This window comes from Musa acuminata, chromosome BXJ3-4 (assembly GCF_036884655.1).
Source record: "Musa acuminata AAA Group cultivar baxijiao chromosome BXJ3-4, Cavendish_Baxijiao_AAA, whole genome shotgun sequence".
Lineage (NCBI taxonomy): Eukaryota > Viridiplantae > Streptophyta > Magnoliopsida > Zingiberales > Musaceae > Musa > Musa acuminata.
Genome location: NC_088352.1, coordinates 6,161,894 through 6,184,547, shown reverse-complemented (window position 1 = coordinate 6,184,547; position 22,654 = coordinate 6,161,894). Strand labels below are relative to the sequence as shown.

The following is a 22,654-nucleotide window of genomic DNA, read 5'->3' as shown; positions in this document are numbered from 1 at the left end:
GACCAATCACACTAAGCCTAAAAGGTAGGCAACTCTTGCCGATCACAACTCCTTGTGATTCCCGTCCTGTTCGGCCTCGAGGGACTCGACCAACCATGATACTCGGTTAAGTCAACACCTTCGTTACAAGATGAGTCTGATTTGATGATATACCCTCGAGGGACTCGACTAAGCATACCATGCCCTTAGGTCACCGGTGACATCTCTATGTCGTAAGCAAGATAGCGAATCGCGATATAGGTGAGTCTCGAGGGACTCGACTAACTCAACCTACACCGGGAATCGGTTCCTACTCATAACGATGGAAGGCCACGTTGGTCAATCTAATTGCCTCACGTTTACCGACTTAATATTATCGAGAGATATTTCTATAATTTGGTCTCCTAATATGACATGTCACACATATACATATTTAATACATATTTAATATATATCTACATCGCATGCAAATATATATACATATCTAGTATGTGTATAAGCAATCACATCAGATGATCATGGACCACAACCTAATGTGATTAGGCCCGAGCCAGTAGGCCTAATCACTCACATCAAGATCTATGTGTGCAACGGTGCATCTCCATGCCCTGTGATCATCCATCTCGTCCTCGTCAATTCCGTCGACATCTTGATGCATCTCCATGCATCACGATCGTCCGTCTCGTGGGTCCCGCTATCGCATCCACGCTCCCGCTGCGCCTCCTCATGTGATTACAACTTAATCATAGGCACGCAGGCCCGAAAATAAACGAGAAATATAATGGAGGTTCGCAGACCTCAATAATAATAATCACAAGTACACACATCACACGGTCCATGATCATCCGTCCACACATCATACATCACATGTATAAATAATCATCATCATGTAGGACTACTAGATAATAATAATCAACTAAACCTTTTTAATTAATTAATATTTTTTGAAATCAGGGACATGTAGGGAATTTTTGAATTTATAGGGGTATTTTCGTAATTTAGACAAAAGACAAAAATTGGAATTTCTCAAATTCCGAGGGGCAAAACTGTCTTTTACCCAGAAAACCCTAATGCCCTACTCCCTTTGCTGCTGCCGGCGGCGGCAGCCTGTGCGGCGGGGCGAGGGCACTACCCTCGCCTGCAGGCGGCACGCCCGCTGGCGGTGCTGCCGCTGCAGGTGGGCTCCCCCGCGGGCACCACTGCCTCCGCAGGCGGTGCTGTCCCGCCGGGCGGCCGCCCCTGTGGGGGGGGGGGGGGGGGGGGTTTCGCCCGCGGGAGCAGCGGCGACAGACGCCGCGGGAGCAGCGGCGACAGACGCCGCGGGAGCAGCGGCGGCAGGCGCCGTTTCCTTGCGGCGGCAGGCGCCGCTGCCCTGCGGCGCCTCTGCCCGTGGGCTGCCAGCCCCGCCGGCAGCAAGGCTGCTGCAAGCAGGCCGCCGGCCAGCCACTGCAGACACAGCCCTTGTGCTGCTCGCCTTCGGCTGCGTTTCACGCACGCAGATCGAGGGCAGCAACTGTTGCTGTCCTTTCTCGCATTTGCATCAACGATTTTGACGTCAAAATTCTTCCTAAACACAACACATGCAGTTCAAAACCAATCATTCACACAAACAACCTGGCTCTGATACCACTATTGGGAAATCATGGGGGGCGACATCATATGCGCAGCGGAAGAACAAGAAGACAAAAATCCCTGATTCCCAAAAAGATGTTCGTCGTCGTGCGAAGATTGGTGCGCAAAAATTCGCAAAACACAAAACTGCGTATAGAGATTGTGTTACCTAGGGAGATCGTATATCCCTGTTTCCTTGCAGATCCTTAGGAGAGGGTGAAGGAGGTCAAGCGTCCTCCTCTCTAGCGGTGATCCACACAGCAGGGTTGCGGTGATCCACACAGCAGGGTTGCGACGACGCTCCTCAAAACTCCAGGCCTACTCTGAGGTGGAGAGGGAGAGGAGAATAGGAGAATAGGAAAGGCAAGGCTGTGAATCCCTCCTATTTATAGAGATTCCGTGTCAAACCCTAATGGGTCCTTCCCTAGTGGGTATTGGATCTGCATCCAATAAGACAAGGGCTCCGTCGGATATCTCATATCCAAACCTCTACTCATCGCAATGCCTACCATATGTGTGTGACCCTCTAGGCCCAATATCGAGCTGGCCGTGAGTCATACCTGTCGGAACTCCTTCTGACTGAGTGAATTATTATCTCTGTAATAATTCACTTGACTCATCGACTACGGACGTACTAGGCCACTACGCCGTAGTCCCCAGACGATACAGGGGAATCCAATCCATTGGACCTGTCTGTCCTCAGTTACCATGTACCTATAGTCCCTCATCCATCCAATATCCCAGAGACCGTATATCGAGCATGGTGCTGTCAGACCCATACGGTTTCTACTCGAGTCTCGCTCTAATTGGATTCTCCCGGAGAACTCTTTCTCTCTCAACCCGAATGACCCTGGCCAAGGATTTGTCTGAGCAAGAACACATGGGATATTCCTCTCATGACGCCGAGAGTGGATGATCCTCTATCGACACTCATAGCCCTCGTAAGGTCGACTACCACTCCCAATGACCAGCTGTACTAGATCTGGGACAGCCAAACCTATAAGTCTGGTATCAAAGAGTGGATCACTCATACAGGACATCCTTGGTGTCTCAAGTCTAAGGACCAGATACACCACTAGGACTACGAAATCGCTGTCTGACAATAAGGCATCATCAACCATCTAGCATTCCGTAAGCGGATCAATCAGTGAACTCATTCTCCAATGAGCACCTGTACTGTATCCCTAGTGTCCCTACACGAGCGACTATGAGACCAACTGCATCCATCATATGGACGGGTATACAGCACACCAGTCTATCCGGTTATCACGATGTCCCTTTCGAGTAACCTATGACCGGGATTATTTAGGATATGTGTTTAAAGGTGAATCGATCTCATTATCGTGATCTCATCACGATCCGATTCCCATTGCACAAATCCAAGGACATCACAATATATATGCATTTATGCAATAGTTATAAAGTGATATACGCCAAAATATAATAAGCAAAAACGATTCTGTATTAAGTCACACGTGCCATCACTCACGTGATTGGCTTGCTGGGCACCTATGACTAGCACTTAATACAGATCTTCTAAAGGCTTGTCATATCCACTAAAACTATTTGCATCAAACCTATAGTAATCTTATTAAGAGGGTGCAAATATCGTTTTTAGGAAAGTGTTTATACACGTTTCAAACCTAAATATCTTTCCTAAAGTATTCTTGATCTTGTGTTTGTTATTTGTTTCCATAGTATTTTTATCCTCTTCTTTGTCATATTTTCCCAACAATCTAAAAATGATATTTTTGAGTTTATATAAATTCACTATGGAGGCCACAAATACCATCAAATTATTGAATCAAAATTTTGTTCGTTTCAATCGTTTTGATGGAACGAATTTTACCCGTTGGCAAGACAAGATGAAATTCATGTTGACTACTTTGAAGATCTTCTATGTGCTTGATCCAAATCTTCAACCAATTTCTGATCCAACCGATAATGACATCGATGAAGTCAAGGCTGAACAAAAGAAGAGAATCGAAGATGAAGTCATGTGTAGAGGACGCATTCTCAATGTTCTTTCGGATCGGCTTTATGATCTTTATACGGTGGAACCATATGCAAAAGCAATTTGGAATGCTTTGGAATTCAAGTATCATGCCGAGGAGGAAGGTACAAAGAAATTTTTGATTTTTAAATATTTTAATTATAAGTTTATAGATGACAAGCTAATCTTGGCACAAGTGCATGAGTTGCAGGTCATTGTTAATCAATTGAAGGTTGAAAAAATCGAACTTCCTGAACATTTTCAAGTAGGGGCTATAATAGCCAACTTACCTTCATCTTAGAAAGGGTATAGGAAGAAGATTTTGCATGACTCCAAGGATATCACTTTGGAGCAAATTCAAAACCATCTTCGAATCGAGGAGGAATCGTGGATGAGAGAAAAGAGTGAGAACTCTTTTGGCAATATAAAAGCAAATATTGTGAATCAGCTTAAGAATTCTAACAAAGGCAAACAAAATAAGGAAAATTATTTTGGCCCCAAAAGGGATCAAAGAAAATTTAAGAAGCCAAAGAGTGGAGGTTGTTTTGTTTGTGGAAAACCTGATCATTTTGCTAGGGATTGCAGATTTTAAAAGGGCCAGAAATTGAAAATAAACTCCATTGAGGGAGATGATAATATAATCACTATGGTGAGCGAAATGAATGCTATATTTGGCAAGGTTTCTGGTTGGTGGTACGATACTTGTGCTATCGTCCATGTTTGCTACGATAAGACACTCTTCAAGACTTATAAAGAAGTCACAAAAGAGCAAGAGATTCAAATGGGAAATGAAGTTCGTTCTAAGGTGATTGGCAAGGGAAATGTGAAACTCACTTTCACTTCGGGTAAGAAAGTCACTCTTACTAATGTTCTTCATGTACAGGATATGAGTAGAAATTTAGTAAGTGGGAATCTCCGTGGCAAACCTGGAATTAAATCTGTATTTGAATCCGGGAAGTTAATTATATCCCGTAATGGAACTTTTGTTGGAAAAGGCTATTCCGCTGAGGGAATGATCAAATTATCTTTTGTTGACAATGATTCTAAATTTAATAAAGATGTTACTTCTATTTATATTGTTGATTCTTATTCATTATGGCATGATAGATTAGCACATATTGGAACTAGCACTATTAGAAGAATGGTTAAGTGTGGCTTAATAAATTATCATTTTGATGATCTTAATAAATGTGAAATTTATGTTAAATCAAAGATGATGAAGAAACCTATACTAATTTGTTAGACTTAATACATTCTGATATATGTGAATTAAATGACATATTAACGAGAGAAGGTAATAGATATTTCATTACTTTTATAGATGATATGTCTAGATTTACATATGTGTACTTGTTGAAATATAAAAATGATACTTTTAATGCTTTCAAGGCATATAAAGCAAAAGTTGAAAATTAATTGGGGAAGAAAATTAAATCTTTAAGAAGTGATAGAGGAGGAGAATACTTTCCTAATGAATTTAACTTGTTTTGTAAACAATATGGTATAATTCATGAATGTTCAGCACCTAGAATACCTGGGAAAAATGGATTAGCAAAAAGAAAGAATAAAACTTATTTAGAGATGATTAATGCTATGTTGTTGCATGTTAAATTGTCTTAGGAGAGGTTTTATTGGCTGCATGTCATATTTTTAAAAAAATAAGATCTCTCCATATGAGTTATGGAAATGAAGATAACCTAATATTCGTTATTTTAAAGTGTGGGAGTGTCTTACATATTGTAAGAATAATGATCCTCAAAGAACAAAGTTGGGACCTAGAGGAATCAAATGTACATTTATAAGCTATGCCTCAAATAGCAAAGCATATAAACTTCTTAATTTGAAGTCTAATATCATAATAGAATCTCGAGATGTGGAGTTCTTTTAACATTTAATGACTTCAAGTAATAATGTTCATCCTCCAACTAGTGAAGAGTCACTAATGGAGACATCTCAAAAGGTTGGTGAGCAACCTAATATTCTTTTGATTGGACATCAATCAAGTTCACAAGAGGTTGGAGAGCAATCTCATAAATTAAAGAAAAGCACTCGTATACAAAAAGCAAAAACAATTCCTCTTATTTTACAAGTGGAAGATGATCCATTCACAAAGTTGTAAGATCAACATCAAAATGGATGGGGCTAAAACTCCTTGAATAAAAAGATCCACCAATGATAGCAATCCTACTTAACATTATGAAATGAGTAATGAAGAGTTCAAAGGGTAAGAATAAGTCATTGACATGTGGAGTGGTTCAGCACTTTGAAATATTTTATGAGTCTCATCTAAATATGTTAAAGTGCTGGTTATCACCGAATAAGGGTTGAGTTAATTATACTCTTAATGAAGTTCAGTCAAGTTAGGACAAGTATCTCAAAGAGTGACAAAGATACTATAAGAACTTCACTTATATGAACTTAAAAGTGGTGCCGCTTTGATTGAGAGTTGGAGTTTTCTCTCATAAAAATTCATGAACTTGGATGATCCTAAGGCCATATTAGAGCTGAGCGAGATTTTATGAGGAATACAAGGATATTGTATTTATGTGTGTGATATCACTGGTGTTGTCATTAGGAATAACAAATTCAAAGCTTTTATGCTATTTGAGATTTCAACTTCACTTTGTGATGCTTACACTAAGGTAATATTCAAATCGAAAGATATATTACTTTATTCATAAATACTATTTAATCACTTGGAGAAAATTTTAAATTTGAACAAGTGAGGATTGTTATAAATTGTTCAAATTAAAAAGAAAAAAGAATTTCTTTTCAAAAGATTTATTTGAAAAGGTGCTTTCTTTTATAGTTATTTTGGTAGTTATTTTTCAAATGTGGTGTCTTTTAAGAAAATATCTATAAATAGATATTTAAGGGTAAATTATTAAGATATCTTTTTCATATTCTTCTTCTTTACTCTCCAAGTGATTGAATTAGATATTCTCTAATTCCTCTTTGAAGATTCTTTATTGTTTGCTTAATACAGATCTTCTAAAGGCTTATCATATCTACTAAAACTATTTACATCAAACTCATAGCAATCTTATTGAGTAGAGGGTGCAAATATCATTTTTAGAAAGGTGTTTATATACGTTTCAAGTCTAAATATCTTTCCTAAAGTATTCTTGATCTTGTGTTTGTTATTTGTTTCTATAGTGTTTTTATCCTCTTCTTTGTCATATTTTCCCAATACCTTCCTCTTCGTGGCAACATCTCCCTCCCTTACAGTGTAGCCCATGCTCCTTAGCAGAAATCTAATTGTATCTCGTCTATGGCCTTGTTTCGAGCATTGGTGTATGTAGGATACTACAACAGCATCTTGAAGAACTCCTTGCCATTATGCCACTGGCCTCGTATCATCAACGACTTTATCGGTATCGTCTCAAAAGATGACTTCTTCATGGTGGATGATGAAGGTATTGTTGGGCTGAGAGCCCATGAGTTCAACCCATAGTGAGTTTTAATAGTCCATAACTCACATCTCTTTAACTTGAAAACCCTAACATTTTTAACAAAAGAGTATGGTGGCTAAGGAAGGTAAAATATGGTTGCAGTGGCTGCGAATAGGGCTAGAATACTGTAACTACGTGATTCTAAAAAAAAAAAAGAGAAAATGATAAAAAAAAATTAAAAGAATGAAAGGGAAGAAGATAATGACAATGCAGAAAGATTATTCTTAATCATCTAGGCAGTGTTCTCATCTAGGCAAGAGACTCTGAGATTTATATATTCAAATTTTTTCTGGTTTGTCCCGTGATTTTTACTCTTCGTGTTAGAAGATTTTTTCACGTAAATCTTGATGTCCTATTTTATTATAATTTCATTTAATTACACTGCGTGTTACGACCTGCTTGTATCTATTCATATACAAAATTATCTCTTTTTATTTTTTCTCTCTCCCCACTTCCTCTCGAAGGGGGGGGGGTCTAGAGAACGTGGAAAAGAGGAAGCATCATATTCACTGGTTGCATAGTGAGGAAAGGTTTCTCTAGTCTTTTCAATGAATAATAGGCTATGACATGGCAATCCACGAGCATGCCATGTGGCATGTTAAGTAACCCGTGGATGATCACACGCCGAGTCTAGCATTGCATGCGATGGGCGCAATGATACTGAGTCAACGTGACAGACAAATATCCCACTCCGTGAAAGCTAAGATTAAACCATCTTGTCTTAGCTCCTGATGCTAGAAATTACCTCACCGTCATTTTCCTATTGCATGTCCATTCCGTCGCCGTAGCAACCCAATGCTCATGCATGAGAATTTGTTTCCTGATGACATAAGGATTTATTATAATCCTTCCTAACCCCATGCCATGATGCATCAACCCATCCCCACATTGGAAAGCAGGACCTCTCTTATTCTTTTCCTCTTCCAACACAAGGCACCATCTCCTCCTTCCTCTGTACATTTATCTTTCCAATTAATTCTTCTTTATATAATCCCATTGGGCTTGCATGAGGTTACGGTCAAAACTAACACTTGCGAATGATAACATTTATCTTTTTTTTATTGGTCCTATAGTCATCAAAGTAACCAGAACTAATAATCTATAAAAATATATTATAAAATTAATCTTAAATAATATTAAATAAAATAATATTCACGATGACACATATAATTATGAGATTTAGATAATCCCAAAGGAGAATTTATTTTAAATAGTTATATAATGGGATAGGATGATACTATTTTGGATATCCTTGCAGTTTAGGGTCGTATACCCAAATGTAGCAATACTATTCCACAAGGATGGCATCAGTCCTCTATAAATGATATTGAGTGAATACTAAATATATCAATATTTCACCTAAAGGTAAAATATAGATGATATCAATAGTTCATCATATTTTGGAAACTTAAAGCATTAATGTTATATTATTATAGTGGTGCTTCCTTCATTATATTTTTGTAAATGTCTCTATACATTTTGAAATAAATGGCTTGAGCATATAGTTGTATTGAGTGAGTGAGACCTTTACAAGATTAATTGAACAGAATACAAACTTAATTATTGAAAGTTTTATGGAATAAATGATTGAGGTGATTGATTAGGAAAGATATGAAAAACTCAATTTTATGATACTTAGACTTCAGTACAGTTTACAACTAGCGTATGAAAATATCTAAGGATCAATTTTCTGATAAGTCATTAGTTGACACATTAAAATGATAGAATTTGATGAATTCAAAATTATATCCTCAATATAGATGATAAAACTATAAGCTTAAGACTTATAATATTTTGAGTATTACTCAGGAGTCGATAACACTGAAATAAAGATAAAGCATAAGTCACCTAAGTTTATAATTACTATATAAACTCATAAAAGAATATCTTTACAATAAAATGTTACAACACTAGCAAAGGTAGTTATGTAAAAAAAAAAAGATTATAAGGTTTGATTTGAATTGAAAAGGTATAAATATAACCTTGGTTCAAATTAAATATTACATATATTATTGATGGATTAATTTGATGCTTCAATATATGTTATCAATAATAGATATTCATAAAAAAAAAATTGAATGAAAGGGGATAAAACCAAAAGAGAATGAGATATTCGGAATCATCTTAAATTAAAAATAATATTAGTTTGTATTTATCATCTACATCTAAAGATATTAATTTGATAGATCTTAAGGACCCTTTCTTATAATTCTGAGAATTTAGATTATTTACTTAGAATTATTAGAATATTATTTTTCTTGTTGATGATTGTAAACTTACTATGATTCAATAAAAAATAGTCTTTCAATTCTGTATAATCGTTTACATCCAAACTTACCCTACCATAAGTTTCAGAGGACACAAGCACACACTATTATCATAATTATTAATTTGAAAAAAATGAAGTACACTAGCACAGCTTCACATATTTGTGATCATACAAGTGGCCTCTCCTTATCATTTTATGAATGCGAGATTAATAATAGATTGTAGTACAATAGCGTAAGCTTCATATGTTGGTGATCATACTGGTGGACGTTCTTATCTGTTATCTTTTAATATTGTCAGATGTGATCCTTCACCTAATGATTCTTGTAACATTTTCTGATGTCATGTATAGTGTAATGTTGGTTATAGGATGGAGAGATCCACTCATCTGTGTAACTAGTGTTTCAGTTCCTTCTGGATGGACTTGAATAGTTAACGTACATCACACACCAATAAGTTAAATCGGAACGCTAAAGGATCGAGGCGATGGGCTTGTCCTAATGGTGTCGAATTTAATCAAATCAACTCCTTGAATTAACTATTTTTTAAAGTGGCTTCTTCCACTATGATGCCAGAGATATTTTTGGACACTTGGAATTACATTTGGTTGGAACACGATGATGTGGAGCTTTTGTGGATATACATGAGGCTGGCTGTACCTACGTGGCCGATTAGAATTCTGCTTGTGAATCTCGTTTTAGGGAGGTCGAGAGGCACGAGAGCCTCGTTGCTGAATCCATCCTGTTTTCACCGCCTCTGGCACTATAAATCCAACGCCAACACCGCCACTACAAAGCCCATCAGATTCTCCGATCTTCTACTGAGTGTTCTCCACCGAGCCAAATGGCTTTCTGCTCATCTGCTCCGTCCTTCTGCTGTAGCTTGATCGGTGCCTATCCGCGGACTGCCCCCTCGAAGTCTTCACCCCGTCGATGCCTCCTACTGCCAATCCGGTGTACTGTGCAGACTCCTCCTCCTCGGCGATCGGCTAATTACCAGCCAAGTTCGTGGAGTGACGAATTCATCCAATCGCTAGGAAATGACACCAAGGTCGGCATGCATGCAATCGGTAAACTTGAGTTTTATCTATAGTTCGCACTGGTTACTGACTAGCTTTCATTAGGTGGAGGAGGATAAAGCAACAAGGATGGGAAAACTGACAGAGGACGTGAAACAACTGATCTACATGAAGAAGGGAATTGAGGACCAGCTTCAACTGATCGATCACCTGCAGCAGCTTGGGGTGGCGTATCACTTTAAGGAGGATATTAAGGAAGCTTTACGGACAATATACCGTTCCATGGAAGAGGTGAACATGTTGCTGAAGGATAATCTTCATGCCACGGCTCTTATGTTCAGGCTTCTCAGAGATCATGGGTTTGCTGTTTCTGAAGGTGATTAAGCTGTATATACTGCTTTACTCCTTTCTTGGCGACTGATACAGCATTGTCGCCGATGTACCTCATATATTGCTAGAACAATTACTTCCATAAAACTGAGACTACTAGAAATATGTCCAATTAGTCATAAATTATGCCACGTTAATAGCCTAACATACTAATGGAATTTTGTGTTTATTCTGTTCTATCATGGTGTCACAATCTAACTTGCACAAATTATGTGGATGGACTGAAGGTGTATTCTACCGATTTATGGATGAGGAGGGAAACTTGAAAGCCAGCCTTCGCCACCAGACTGAAGGATTGGTGAGCTTGTACGAGGCTTCCCATCTTGCAAAGGAAGGAGAGCACGTGCTGGAAGAAGCTACGAACTTCACAAGTAAACAGCTCAAGAGCCTCATGGAGGGATCACTTGAGCCTCATCTCAGGGAGCACGTAGCCCATGCCTTGGAGCTTCCATTGAACTGGAGGATGCCGAGGTTACAGACCAGGTGGTTCATAGAAGCATCCCAATGGGAAGCGAAGATGAACCCTGTCCTGCTTGAATTGGCTAAGTTGGACTTCAACAGGGTTCAGATCATAAATCAGAGGGAACTCAGAGAAGTGTCGAGGTATTTTAAGCTTGCTTTACTTGAATCATGTCTTGTGCATTCTGCCGTCGTTTATGAACCAGCAAACTTCAGCACAAACTTATGGCTATCGATCAGATGGTGGAGCAATCTTGGGCTCGCGCAAAGGCTTCCATTTTCCAGGGACAGGTTGATGGAGAACTATTTCTGGACGGTTGGCTGGGCTTTTGAGCCACAGTTTGCAAGAATTAGGGAGGCGCAGACAAAAGCGAACTGCCTGATAACAACAATAGATGATGTGTATGATGTTTACGGCACCATCGATGAGCTCGAGCTTTTCACGGATGCCGTCGATAGGTAAACAACTCCTCCACGTCATGCATGTAGGAGGTGTTATTTCAACGATCTTTGATTCCTGATAACATCTACTCTGATGGATGTTGCAGATGGGATGTTAATGCAATCGACAAATTGCCAGAGTACATGAAGATATGTTTTCTAGCCCTCTTCAACTCTACAAATGACACCGCGTACAATGTTATGAAAGAGAAGGGTCTGGATATAATTCCACACCTAAAAAAAGCAGTAACATATCGATCCCATCCCCCCTCTTTTGTGTATCGTCAATCATGCAGTTCCACTTTATAAACAGTGCTACCCTTGGATTCAGTGGGCAGATCTATGCAAGGCATACATGGTGGAAGCAAGGTGGTACCACCAAGGCTACACACCCAATCTTAAAGAGTACTTGGGGAACGCACTAGTATCGATATCGGGTCCCCTAATACTGACTCTTGCTTATTGCACCAGTGACGATTTAACTCAGGAGGCCTTGGATGATTTCCAAAGCTGCCCTGAGATTGCAAGATGGGCATCCATGGTTTTTCGACTTTGTGATGATTTGGGTACTTCCACGGTATGCGAATTGCTCCATACTTAATCATTCGTTCATGGAATGAACGTAATAAATAGTTCACACAGTTTCTCCTCTCTGCATCGGTCGTTTTCGTGCAGGACGAGCTTGAAAGAGGCGATGTATCTAAATCTATCCAGTGCTACATGCATGAGACCGGTGTATCGGAGGACGCGGCTCGTGGGCATATCAGGGGATTAATCAAGGGGAATTGGAGAGCAATAAACGGAAATCGAAGTTTCACTTCGCCTTTTGAGGAAAACCTGAAAATGATGGCCATCAATATTGCTCGAATGGCCCAATGCATATACCAATATGGAGATGGATATGGGAAACCTGATGGAGTGATCGAGGATCGCATAAGGTCTTTGTTGATTGAACCTATACTTATGTAATAATGTAATTAAGGATAATATCGTGAGGCTATAAGTCTCCTAGTGATTTGTCCAAGTCTTTTGATCAAGTTTCTTTAGGTGTGATCACTCTTTTTATTCTGTAAAAGGTGTTGATGGTGTAATTTTCATTTGTTCGTTGTGATAATTGATCTGTATCATCGTTTTAAAAGTAGAAAACTTTCTTTATTAAACATTAAAGGAAAAAAAGTCTATAGCAGATTTTACTTTATGCTACTCATTGAGATTGAATTTTTAATTTCTCTCAACTTTATCGTAGACGGGCACATTAAAAAGGCTGATTTAATGGATCAACTGTCTACAACGTCACATAGCCTAATTAAGAATAAAACTATATATTATTTAATAAATTCTTAAAAAAATTATATATGTTTTATAATTTCTCATAGAGCACCTCTAAGTACATGAAAAGATGATTTTACTCTCATCATTTAAAATTTTTTTATCATAGTCCTTGCTAGTCATAGGTGCCCAGCAAACCAATCACGTGAGTGATGGCACGTGTGACTTGATATATAATCTTTTTGCTTATTATATTTTGGCGTATATCACTTTATAACTATTGCATAAATGCATATATATTGTGATGTCCTTGGATTTGTGCAATGGGAATCGGATCGTGATGAGATCACGATAATGAGATCGATTCACCTTTAAACACATATCCTAAATAATCCCGGTCATAGGTTACTCGAGAGAGACATTGTGATAACCGGATAGACTGGTGTGCTGTATACCCGTCCATATGATGGATGCAGCTGGTCTCATAGCTGCTCGTGTAGGGACACTAGGGATACAGTACAGGTGCTCATTGGAGAATGAGTTCACTGATTGATCCGCTTACGGAATGCTGGATGGTTGATGATGCCTTATTGTCAGACAACGATTCCGTAGTCCTAGTGGTGTATCTGGTTCTTAGACTTGAGACACCAAGGATGTCCTGTATGAGTGCTCCACTCTTTGATACCAGACTTATAGGTTTGGCTGTTCCCAGATCTAGTACAGCTGGTCATTGGGAGTGGTAGTCGACCTTACGAGGGCTATTGAGTGTCGATAGAGGATCATCCACTCTCGGTATCATGAGAGGAATATCCCATGTGTTCTTGCTCAGACAAATCCCTGGCCAGGGTCATTCGGGTTGAGAGAGAAAGAGTTCTCCGGGAGAATCCGATTAGAGCGAGACTCGAGTAGAAACCGTATGGGTCTGACAGCACCATGCTCGATATACGGTCTCTGGGATATTAGATGGATGAGGGACTATAGGTACATGGTAACTGAGGACAGACAGGTCCAATGGATTGGATTCCCCTGTATCGTCTGGGGACTACGGCGTAGTGGCCTAGTACTTCCGTAGTCGATGAGTCGAGTGAATTATTACAGAGATAATAATTCACTGAGTTAGAAGGAGTTCTGACAGGTATGACTCACGGCCAGCTCGATATTGGGCCTAGAGGGTCACACACATATGGTAGGCATTGCGATGAGTAGAGGTTCGGATATGAGATATCCGACGGAGCCCTTGTCTTATTGGATGCAGATCCAATACCCACTAGGGAAAGGACCCATTAGGGTTTTGACACGGGATCTCTATAAATAGGAGGGATTCACAGCCTCATAGGCTAGAGTCTTTGCTTGCCCTTCCTATTCTCCTCTCTTTTTCCCCCTCAGAGTAGGCCTGGAGTTTTGAGGAGCGTCGTCGCAACCCTGCTGTGTGGATCACCGCTAGAGAGGAGGACGCTTGACCTCCTTCACCCTCTCCTAAGGATCTGCAAGGAAACAGGGATATACGATCTCCCTAGGTAACACAATCTCTATACGCAGTTTTGTGTTTTTTGCGGATTTTGCGCACCAATCTTCGCACGACGATGAACATCTTTTTGGGAATCGGGGATTTTTGTTTTCTTGTTCTTCCGCTGCGCATATGATGTCGCCCCCTATGATTTCCCAACAGTCCTAACCATCGACTCTCATCGTCATTAGCAAGGGTGACAAGGGTCATTCTATCGTTGGTCCAAGGGGGTATGTTGGTGGCCGATACACCTCCGTTGTTGGATGGGTCCAATAGATGGGGACGACAATATAGCTAGGGGAGGGGTAAAAGAAAATGATCTCTAACATAGTCAATTTATTTAACATATGTAAATTTAGAAATAATAAATAAACACAGAACATGCTTATCGTTTTGTTGAGCATAGACTTTTACATTTTAATGACATATTTAACATGTGATGGTTCGATATTCGCATATAACAATAATCATGACATATATTACATTTTTAAATAATTATAAAGTCATACCCCTTGTGACTAATTTACCTCCAGAAAATAATTCTCTAGATCACTTTTCTCACGATTCACTCAATATCTCCTTCAAGAAGTACCGAGAGAATCAATTGCTCAATCAGCTAAACTCTCTAATAATATGCAAGTCTAGCTCTTTGAGATGAACTAGAGGCCAGAGGATATTAAACATGAGATAAGGCAAAGCATCCTGAACTTAATTCTTACTTCAGGTCTGCCTTCATTAGCATTATAAAGGAACCAATTCCAATAGGTTTTAGAATGCCAACCCTTGAGCTTTATAAGGGAAGCTCTGATCCTACGGAACACTAAGTTGTGCCTCCAACACATTAGCCTAATTCCAATCGTGGGTCAGAGCCTAGACCACCTAATGAACCTCTGAAGGTGGCTCGTCCCTTCTTTGACTTCAAGTGACTACTTTGGTCCATTGGGTCAATAGGGACCTATTAGTCATCTACTTCTAGCATTTATTAAGAGATCCATTTATGCATAGGAAATATGTTAGTACACACTACACGCTCAACAAGAGAAGTGAAAGAGACAATTTCAAATATTGACCTTGAGGGGAGGTGCTTATTCTAGCCTGAATGAGCTAGGCTTTGCTAAACCCCTTCACTAAAAAAAGAAATTTGGAAATCGATGCTAAAAACAAGACAGGATCAAAGAATCATCCGAGCTATAGTCAAATGAAGAGCTAATGCATATGAGGAAGACATTCAGAATTATTTTAGATTTGAAAGTCTGAATAATTTAAGTAATTTAAAATATTAAAGGTTTGAGTTCCTCAAGACGTGAAGGTTATGAGAATTATAGAAGGCGTGAAGAGTGCGAATGAGTTGTGGGTTATTTATAGTGCTTGGGTGACCTTTTGCCTAATTGCCTTGTATGCTCATAAGCTATTATGGTGAAATATAAAATGACTTGTGAAATATAAAATGCCAGTTAGTAGTACGTCATGTCGTATGCAATAAATATAGATGTTCATGTTTAGACTGCCACATGAAATGTCCACTTTGTGGTGGGAAACAAAAGCTTTGGACATGCACGATATAACTGTGTGAAGTGGGACACTATTAACGTGGCATAAACGTTCCCCATTCACTAACGGGATGGGTCGTTTTTGCATTTATTTATTTGTCTTCTTTTCTTTTTTCGACCCAACGGATTCCATCAAATTGGTCCCCAAATAACCTATTTTGTTATATTCAATTGTAGAAGCAACATCATGTTCTTAGTCATTTTCACATGAGTGATTAAAGTCTTGTTCTTATCATGAATATATAATATGTTATTTCAATATCATATCCTTTTTCAATCAATAGATCTAAGCTTAAAATATTATTTTTTATATCAAAAACATAATAAACATATAAATGCATACTTGCTTTTCATTACTAAGCTCAAGAAAAATATTACCTTTGTCTCTTACCGATCTTTGTGATCAATTAGCAAATATGCCACGTTGTCCATTTAACATGAGATTAAATCGAGATAAAATAATAGTAACTCAAGTTTTGTTCACATCCAAACTTACCCTCCCAAACGTTTCAGAGCGCACAAGCACACACTATTCTCATAATTATTAATTTGAAAAAAATGAAGTACAATAGCACAGGCTTCACATATTGGTGATCATACAAGTGGCCTCTCCTTATCATTTTCTGAATGCGAGATTAATAATAGATTGTAGTACAATAGCGTAAGCTTCATATGTTGGTGATCATACTGGTGGACGTTCTTATCTGTTATCCTTTACTATTGTCAGATGTGATCCTTCACCTAATGATTCTTGTAACATTTTCTGATGTCATGTATAATGTGATGTTGGTTTCAGGATGGAGAGATCCACCCATCTGTGTAACTAGTGTTTCAGTTCCTTCTAGATGGACTTGAGTAGTTAACGTACAGCACACACCAATAAGTTACTTGGTGTTTCAGTTCCTCCTAATGGTGTCGAATTTCATCAAATCAACTCCTTGAATGAACTATTTTTTAAAGTGGCTTCTTCCACTATGATGCCAGATATATTTTTGGACACTTGGAATTACATTTGGTGGCCGCTTACCATTCTGCTTGTGAATCTCGTTTTAGGGTGGTCGGACGTAGGTCGAGAGGCACGAGAACCTCGTTACTGAATCCATCCTGTTTTCACCGCCTCTGGCACTATAAATCCAACGCCAACACCGCCATTACAAAGCCCATCAGATTCTCTATCTTCTACTGAGTGTGGTTCACCGAGCCAAATGGCTTTCTGCGCTTCTGCTCCTTCCTTCCGCTGCAGATTGATCGGTGCCCATCGGCGGACTGCCCCCTCCAAGCCTTCACCCCGTCGATGCCTCCTACTACCAACCCGGTGTACTGCACAGATTCCTTCTCCTCGGCGATCGGCTAATTACCAGCCAAGCTCGTGGAGTGACGAATACATCCAATCGCTAAGAAATGACACCGAGGTCGGTCTGCATGCAATCTGTAAGCTTGAGTTTTATCTATAGTTCGCACAGGTTACTGACTAGCTTTCATTAGGTGCAGGAGGATAACGCAAGAAGGACGGGAAAACTGACGGAGGACGTGAAACAACTGATCTACATGAAGAAGGGAATTGAGGACCAGCTTCAACTGATCGATCACCTGCAGCAGCTTGGGGTGTCGTATCACTTTAAGGAGGATATTAAGGATGCTTTATGGACAATATACCGTTCCATGGAAGAGGTGAACACGTTGCTGAAGGATAATCTTCATGCCACGGCTCTTATGTTCAGGCTTCTCAGAGAACATGGGTTTGCTGTTTCTGAAGGTGATTAAGCTATATATCCATCCTGCTTTACTCCTTTCTTGGCGACTGATACAACATTGTCGCTGATGTACCTCATATATTGCTAGAACAATTACTTTCATAAAACTGAGACAACTAGAAATATGTCCAATTAGTCATACAATTATGCCACGCTAATAGCTTAACATACTATTGGAATTTTGTGTTTATTCTGCTCTACCATGGTGTCACAATCTGACATGCACAAATTTTGTGGATGTTCTGAAGGTGTCTTCAACCGATTTATAGTTGAGAAGGGCATCTTGAAAGCCAGCCTTCACCACCAGACCGAAGGATTGGTGAGCTTGTACGAGGCTTCCCATCTTGCACAGGAAGGAGAGCACGTGCTGGAAGAAGCTATAAACTTTACGACTAAACAGCTCAAGAGCCTCATGGAGGGATCACTTGAGCCTCATCTCAGGAAGCACGTAGCCCATGCCTTGGAGCTTCCATTGAACTGGAAGATGCCGAGGTTGCAGACCAGGTGGTTCATAGAAGCATCCCAAAGGGAAGCGAAGATGAACCCTGTCCTGCTTGAATTGGCTAAGTTGGACTTCAACAGGGTTCAGAGCATACATCAGAGGGAACTCAGAGAAGTGTCGAGGTATTTTGAGCTTGCTTTACTTGAATCATGTCATGTACATTCTGCCCTCGTGCATGAATCAGCAAACTTCAGCACAAACTTCTGGCTGTCGATCAGATGGTGGAGCAATCTTGGCCTGGCGCAGAGGCTTCCATTTTCGAGGGACAGGTTGATGGAGAACTAATTCTGGACGGTTGGCTGGGCTTTTGAGCCACAGTTTGCAAGATGCAGGGAGGTGCAGACAAAGGCAAACTGCCTGATAACAACAATAGATGATGTGTATGATGTTTACGGCACCATGGATGAGCTCGAGCTTTTCACGGATGCCGTCGATAGGTGATGAAGAACTCCACCTCATGAATGCAATAGATGTAATTTCAACGATCGCTGATTCCTGATAACATCTACTCTGATGCATGTTGCAGATGGGACGTTAATGCAACGGGCAAACTTCCAGAGTACATGAAGATATGTTTTATAGCCCTCTTCAACACTACAAATGATACCGCGTACAATGTTATGAAAGAGAAGGGTCTGTACATAATTCCACACCTGAAAAAAGCATTAACATATCGATCCCATCCTCCCTCTTTTGTGTATCATCGATCATTCAGTTCCACTTTCTAAACAGTGCAACCCTTGGGTTCAGTGGGCAGATGTATGCAAGGCAGACATGGTGGAAGCAAGGTGGTGGTAGCACCAGGGCTACACACCCATTCTTGAAGAGTACTTGGAGAACGCACTATTATCGGTATCGGGTCCCCTGATATTGACCCTTGCTTATTGCACCAGTGACGATGTAAGTCAAGAGACCTTGGAAGACTTCCACAGCTGTCCTGAGATTGCAAGACGGTCATCCATGATCCTTCGACTTTGTGATGATTTGGGTACTTCCAAGGTATTTGAAATGCACCATAATTATCATTCGTTCATGGAATCATGGCGATAAAGTGTTCACACAGTTTCTCCTCTCTGCATCGGTTGTTTTTGTGCAGGACGAGCTTGAAAGAGGCGATGTGTCCAAATCTATCCAGTGCTTGCATGCATGAGAGCAGTTTATCGGAGTATGCGGCTCGTGAGTATATCGGGCGGTTGATTAGGGAAAATTGGAGAGCAATAAACGGAGATCGAAGTTTCACTTCGTGTTTTGAGGAAAACCTAAAAATGATAGCCATCGATATTCCTCGAATGGCCCATTGCATGTACCAATATGGAGATGGATATGGCAAACCCGATGGAGTGATCGAGGATCGCATCAGGTCTTTGTTGATTGAACCTATACTTCTGTAACATTGTAATTAAGGATAATATCGTGAGTCTTTGATTAAGTTTCTTTAGGTGTGATCACCCTTTTTATTCTGTAAAAGGTATTGTTGGTGTAATTCTAGTTTGTTGGTTGTGAAAATTGATCTTATCATCGGTTTAAAAGTAAAAAATCTTTCTTTATGAAACATTAAAGGAGAAAAAGCCTATAGTATATTTTATTTTCTGCTACTCATTGAGATTGGATTTTTTATTTTCCTCAATTTTATTGTTGACGGGCACCTTAAAAAGGCTGATTTAATGGATCAACTATCTACAATCTCCTGACATAGCCTAATTAAGAATAAAACTATATATTATTTGGTGAATTCTCAGAAAAAAAAAATATAAGTTTTATAATTTCTTACATAGCACCTCTAAGCATATAAAAAGATGCTTATTGGTGATAGCCCTAGCCCTAGCCCTTGACTCTCATCATCATTGGTGAGGGTGGCAAGGGTCACTCTATCATTGGTCTAGCGGGATGTGGTGGTAGTCACTATACCTTAGTCATTGGGTGGGTCCAATAGAGGGGGACGACAATTCAGCTAGAGGATGATGGTCGACTTAAATAAATAGTATGGTTATTTAAAAAAAAAAGTGATACTCTAAGAGAAAATTTTAAACTTGGGGTGTTATTTTGAAAATTCACCCTATATTATTTTAAGAACCATGGGTACTAACAAATGCTAATTTAGAAACAATAAATAAACACAGAACATGAACCCTTATGGTTTTGTTGAGTATAAACTTTTGTACTTTAATGATATTTTTAACATGTGATTGTTCGATCTATGCATATAACAATAATCATAACATATGTTACATTCTTAAATAATTATAAAATTGTGTCCCCTTATAACTGATATGTCTCCAGAAAATAATTATCTAGATCACCCCCCTAATGATCCACTCAATATCTCTCTCAAGAAGTAGAGAGATCGAGAGAATCAATCGCTCAATCAGCCAAACTCTCTCCCAAGATGCAAGTTTAGCTCTTTGAGATCGACTAGAGGATAAAGGATATATAAAAAAAGATAAGGTAGGGAAAGTATTCTAAAGTTGATTCTTACTTTAGGTCTCCCTTTATTAGCATTATAGAGGAACCAATGCCAATAGGTTTTAGAATGCCAACCCTTGAGCTTTACAAGGGAAGCTATGATCCTATGGAGCCTATAGAAGCTATAGAAGCTTTACAAGGGAACCTCTCACACCAAGTTGTGCCTCGAACTAATTTGCCTAATTCCAATTGTGGGTCATAGCCTAGGCCACTTGGTGAATCTCCAAAGGTGACTTGTCCCTTCTTTAGCTTCAAGTGACTACCTTGGTCCATTGGGTCGATAGGGACCTATTAGCCATCTATTGCTTGCATCAGCATGGGGAGGGGGGGGAAGACATGTTAGTACACACTACACACTCAACAAGAGAAGCGGGAGAGACAATTTCGGATATTGACCTCGAGGGGAGAGGCCGATTCTAGCCTCTATGAGCTAGGCCTCGCTCAACCCCTTTACTAAAGGATGAAGTTTTGAAAATCGATGCCGAAGGCAATGACGGGATCGAAGAATCATCAGAGCTATAGTCAGATGAAGGGGCTAATTTATATGAGGAAGACATTCAAAGTTGTTTTAGGCTTGAAATTCCGAATGATTCAAGTACTTTAAAATACTAAAGGTTTGAGTGTACGAAGGCCTGAAGGTTCTGAGAATGACAGAAGGCGTGAAGAGTGCAAATGAGTTTGGGGGTTATTTATAGTACTTGGGTGATCTTTTACCTAATTGTCTTGTTGTCGGATGCTCAGACTAACATGACATGCTATGTGGATGATTGGATAAAAAAAGAAATAAACTTTTATATATGAATAGTCGTAACATATAACATAATTAAATAAAAATTATAATTAAATAGGACACTAAGATTTACGTAAAAAATCCCTCCAACGTGAATGGTAAAAACTACGGGGCAAACTAGAGATAATTCACTATAAGAATAATGAATATACAAATCTCAAAATCTTTTGTCCAAAACCCAAGTAACGATGTCAAGAGAATAATTGGAATACAAAGATTATGTCACTGTGCAATATCAAAAATATTTTCAAGTAATTACAACAAAAATCTACTTTAGATATAATCTAACATGAGATAAGAATACTGGATAATTGAGAATAGTCTCTCTATGTTATTCTTATCTTCTTCCCTTTCCTTCTCCTATTTTTCTGTCATTTTCTTCTTTTTTTTAAATCAAGTTACTACTATATTTTTCTGCCTTTGCTACAGTTTTCTGCCTTGTTGCTGTAGTTTTTTCTTCTAATTTTTCACAATCATCACACCTCCTTATTAGATCTAGAGTTAGATTAAAAGAAAGATGGGCTATCGATTATTAAAGCCCAATATGAATTGAACTCGTGGGCTATCAGCCCAATAGTAGCGACACACCGTTGGCAAAGGCCAACCTCCTCAATCATTACAATCTTTCTGATCTTCCATAGCACACGTAAACCACATGTGAATGCCTCTGCGAGCATCATTTCACCCCTATGTTAGATGAATCAGTAAGGATAAGATTCGGCCAGATTCATCAAACAACTGAATAAATGCGCCCATCAAGGATCTAGGTGAATATGGCACACGTAGGTCCACGTGGCCAAGTCCCTTAGGAGGGGCAATGTCCGTTAAAGCCTAGATTCGATATGTGGAGATCGACGGGGGCAAATGACGAAAGATAACAAACTCGACCAGGAGTCAAGTTCTTTGCACTGGAGGACTATTTGTTCTTATGATACAAGGGGGGTTGAAATTGATGATCAATTATGGTATGCAGGTGAAAGAGATTGCAGCAACCGGAAAAGTGAATATCCACAGAATCTACATATGAATAAAAAAGTGAATATACTTCTCCAGAGCTGGTGGTTTGAGAAGGAGTCGAGTGTTGACATGTTAGAGATGCCGAATAGAGCTTTGGCAACCCAACAAGAATGGCCAAAAGAGTCATCGAAAGGCTTCAAACTGACTTGCAGAAGTTCTTAGATCTCGAAACTAATGTGAAGGATTTGAAG

General features: G+C 39.3%; 2 protein-coding genes across 2 annotated transcripts; both read left to right on the top strand.

Moving 5' to 3' along the window:
• Positions 1 to 10,024: 10,024 nt before the first annotated feature.
• Positions 10,025 to 12,773, top strand: LOC135634935 (monoterpene synthase 8, chloroplastic-like). Its single transcript, XM_065145690.1, has 7 exons — positions 10,025 to 10,353; positions 10,427 to 10,697; positions 10,939 to 11,314; positions 11,411 to 11,629; positions 11,719 to 11,857; positions 11,943 to 12,188; positions 12,287 to 12,773. Exons 1-7 carry the CDS (start codon positions 10,147 to 10,149, stop codon positions 12,578 to 12,580), a joined length of 1,752 nt encoding a protein of 583 aa, XP_065001762.1. The 5' UTR covers positions 10,025 to 10,146; the 3' UTR covers positions 12,581 to 12,773.
• A 5,120-nt stretch (positions 12,774 to 17,893) lies between these two features.
• LOC135635176 (monoterpene synthase 7, chloroplastic-like) lies at positions 17,894 to 19,343 on the top strand. Its single transcript, XM_065146070.1, has 6 exons — positions 17,894 to 18,462; positions 18,526 to 18,630; positions 18,720 to 18,810; positions 18,926 to 18,981; positions 19,087 to 19,192; positions 19,290 to 19,343. The coding sequence occupies exons 1-6, from the start codon at positions 17,894 to 17,896 to the stop codon at positions 19,341 to 19,343; spliced, it is 981 nt and encodes a 326-aa protein (XP_065002142.1).
• Positions 19,344 to 22,654: the final 3,311 nt, after the last annotated feature.

Bases quoted from the DNA above. Each gene is read 5' to 3' on its own strand.
- LOC135635176 (XM_065146070.1), top strand. From the start codon at position 17,894: ATGGTGTCACAATCTGACATGCACAAATTTTGTGGATGTTCTGAAGGT. The intron at 18,811-18,925 runs GTTATGAAAGAG...CTTTCTAAACAG, and splicing joins CAAATGATACCGCGTACAAT to TGCAACCCTTGGGTTCAGTG. The intron at 19,193-19,289 runs GTATTTGAAATG...GTTTTTGTGCAG, and splicing joins ATGATTTGGGTACTTCCAAG to GACGAGCTTGAAAGAGGCGA.
- LOC135634935 (XM_065145690.1), top strand. From the start codon at position 10,147: ATGGCTTTCTGCTCATCTGCTCCGTCCTTCTGCTGTAGCTTGATCGGT. The intron at 10,698-10,938 runs GTGATTAAGCTG...GATGGACTGAAG, and splicing joins TGGGTTTGCTGTTTCTGAAG to GTGTATTCTACCGATTTATG. The intron at 11,858-11,942 runs GTAACATATCGA...CCTTGGATTCAG, and splicing joins TTCCACACCTAAAAAAAGCA to TGGGCAGATCTATGCAAGGC.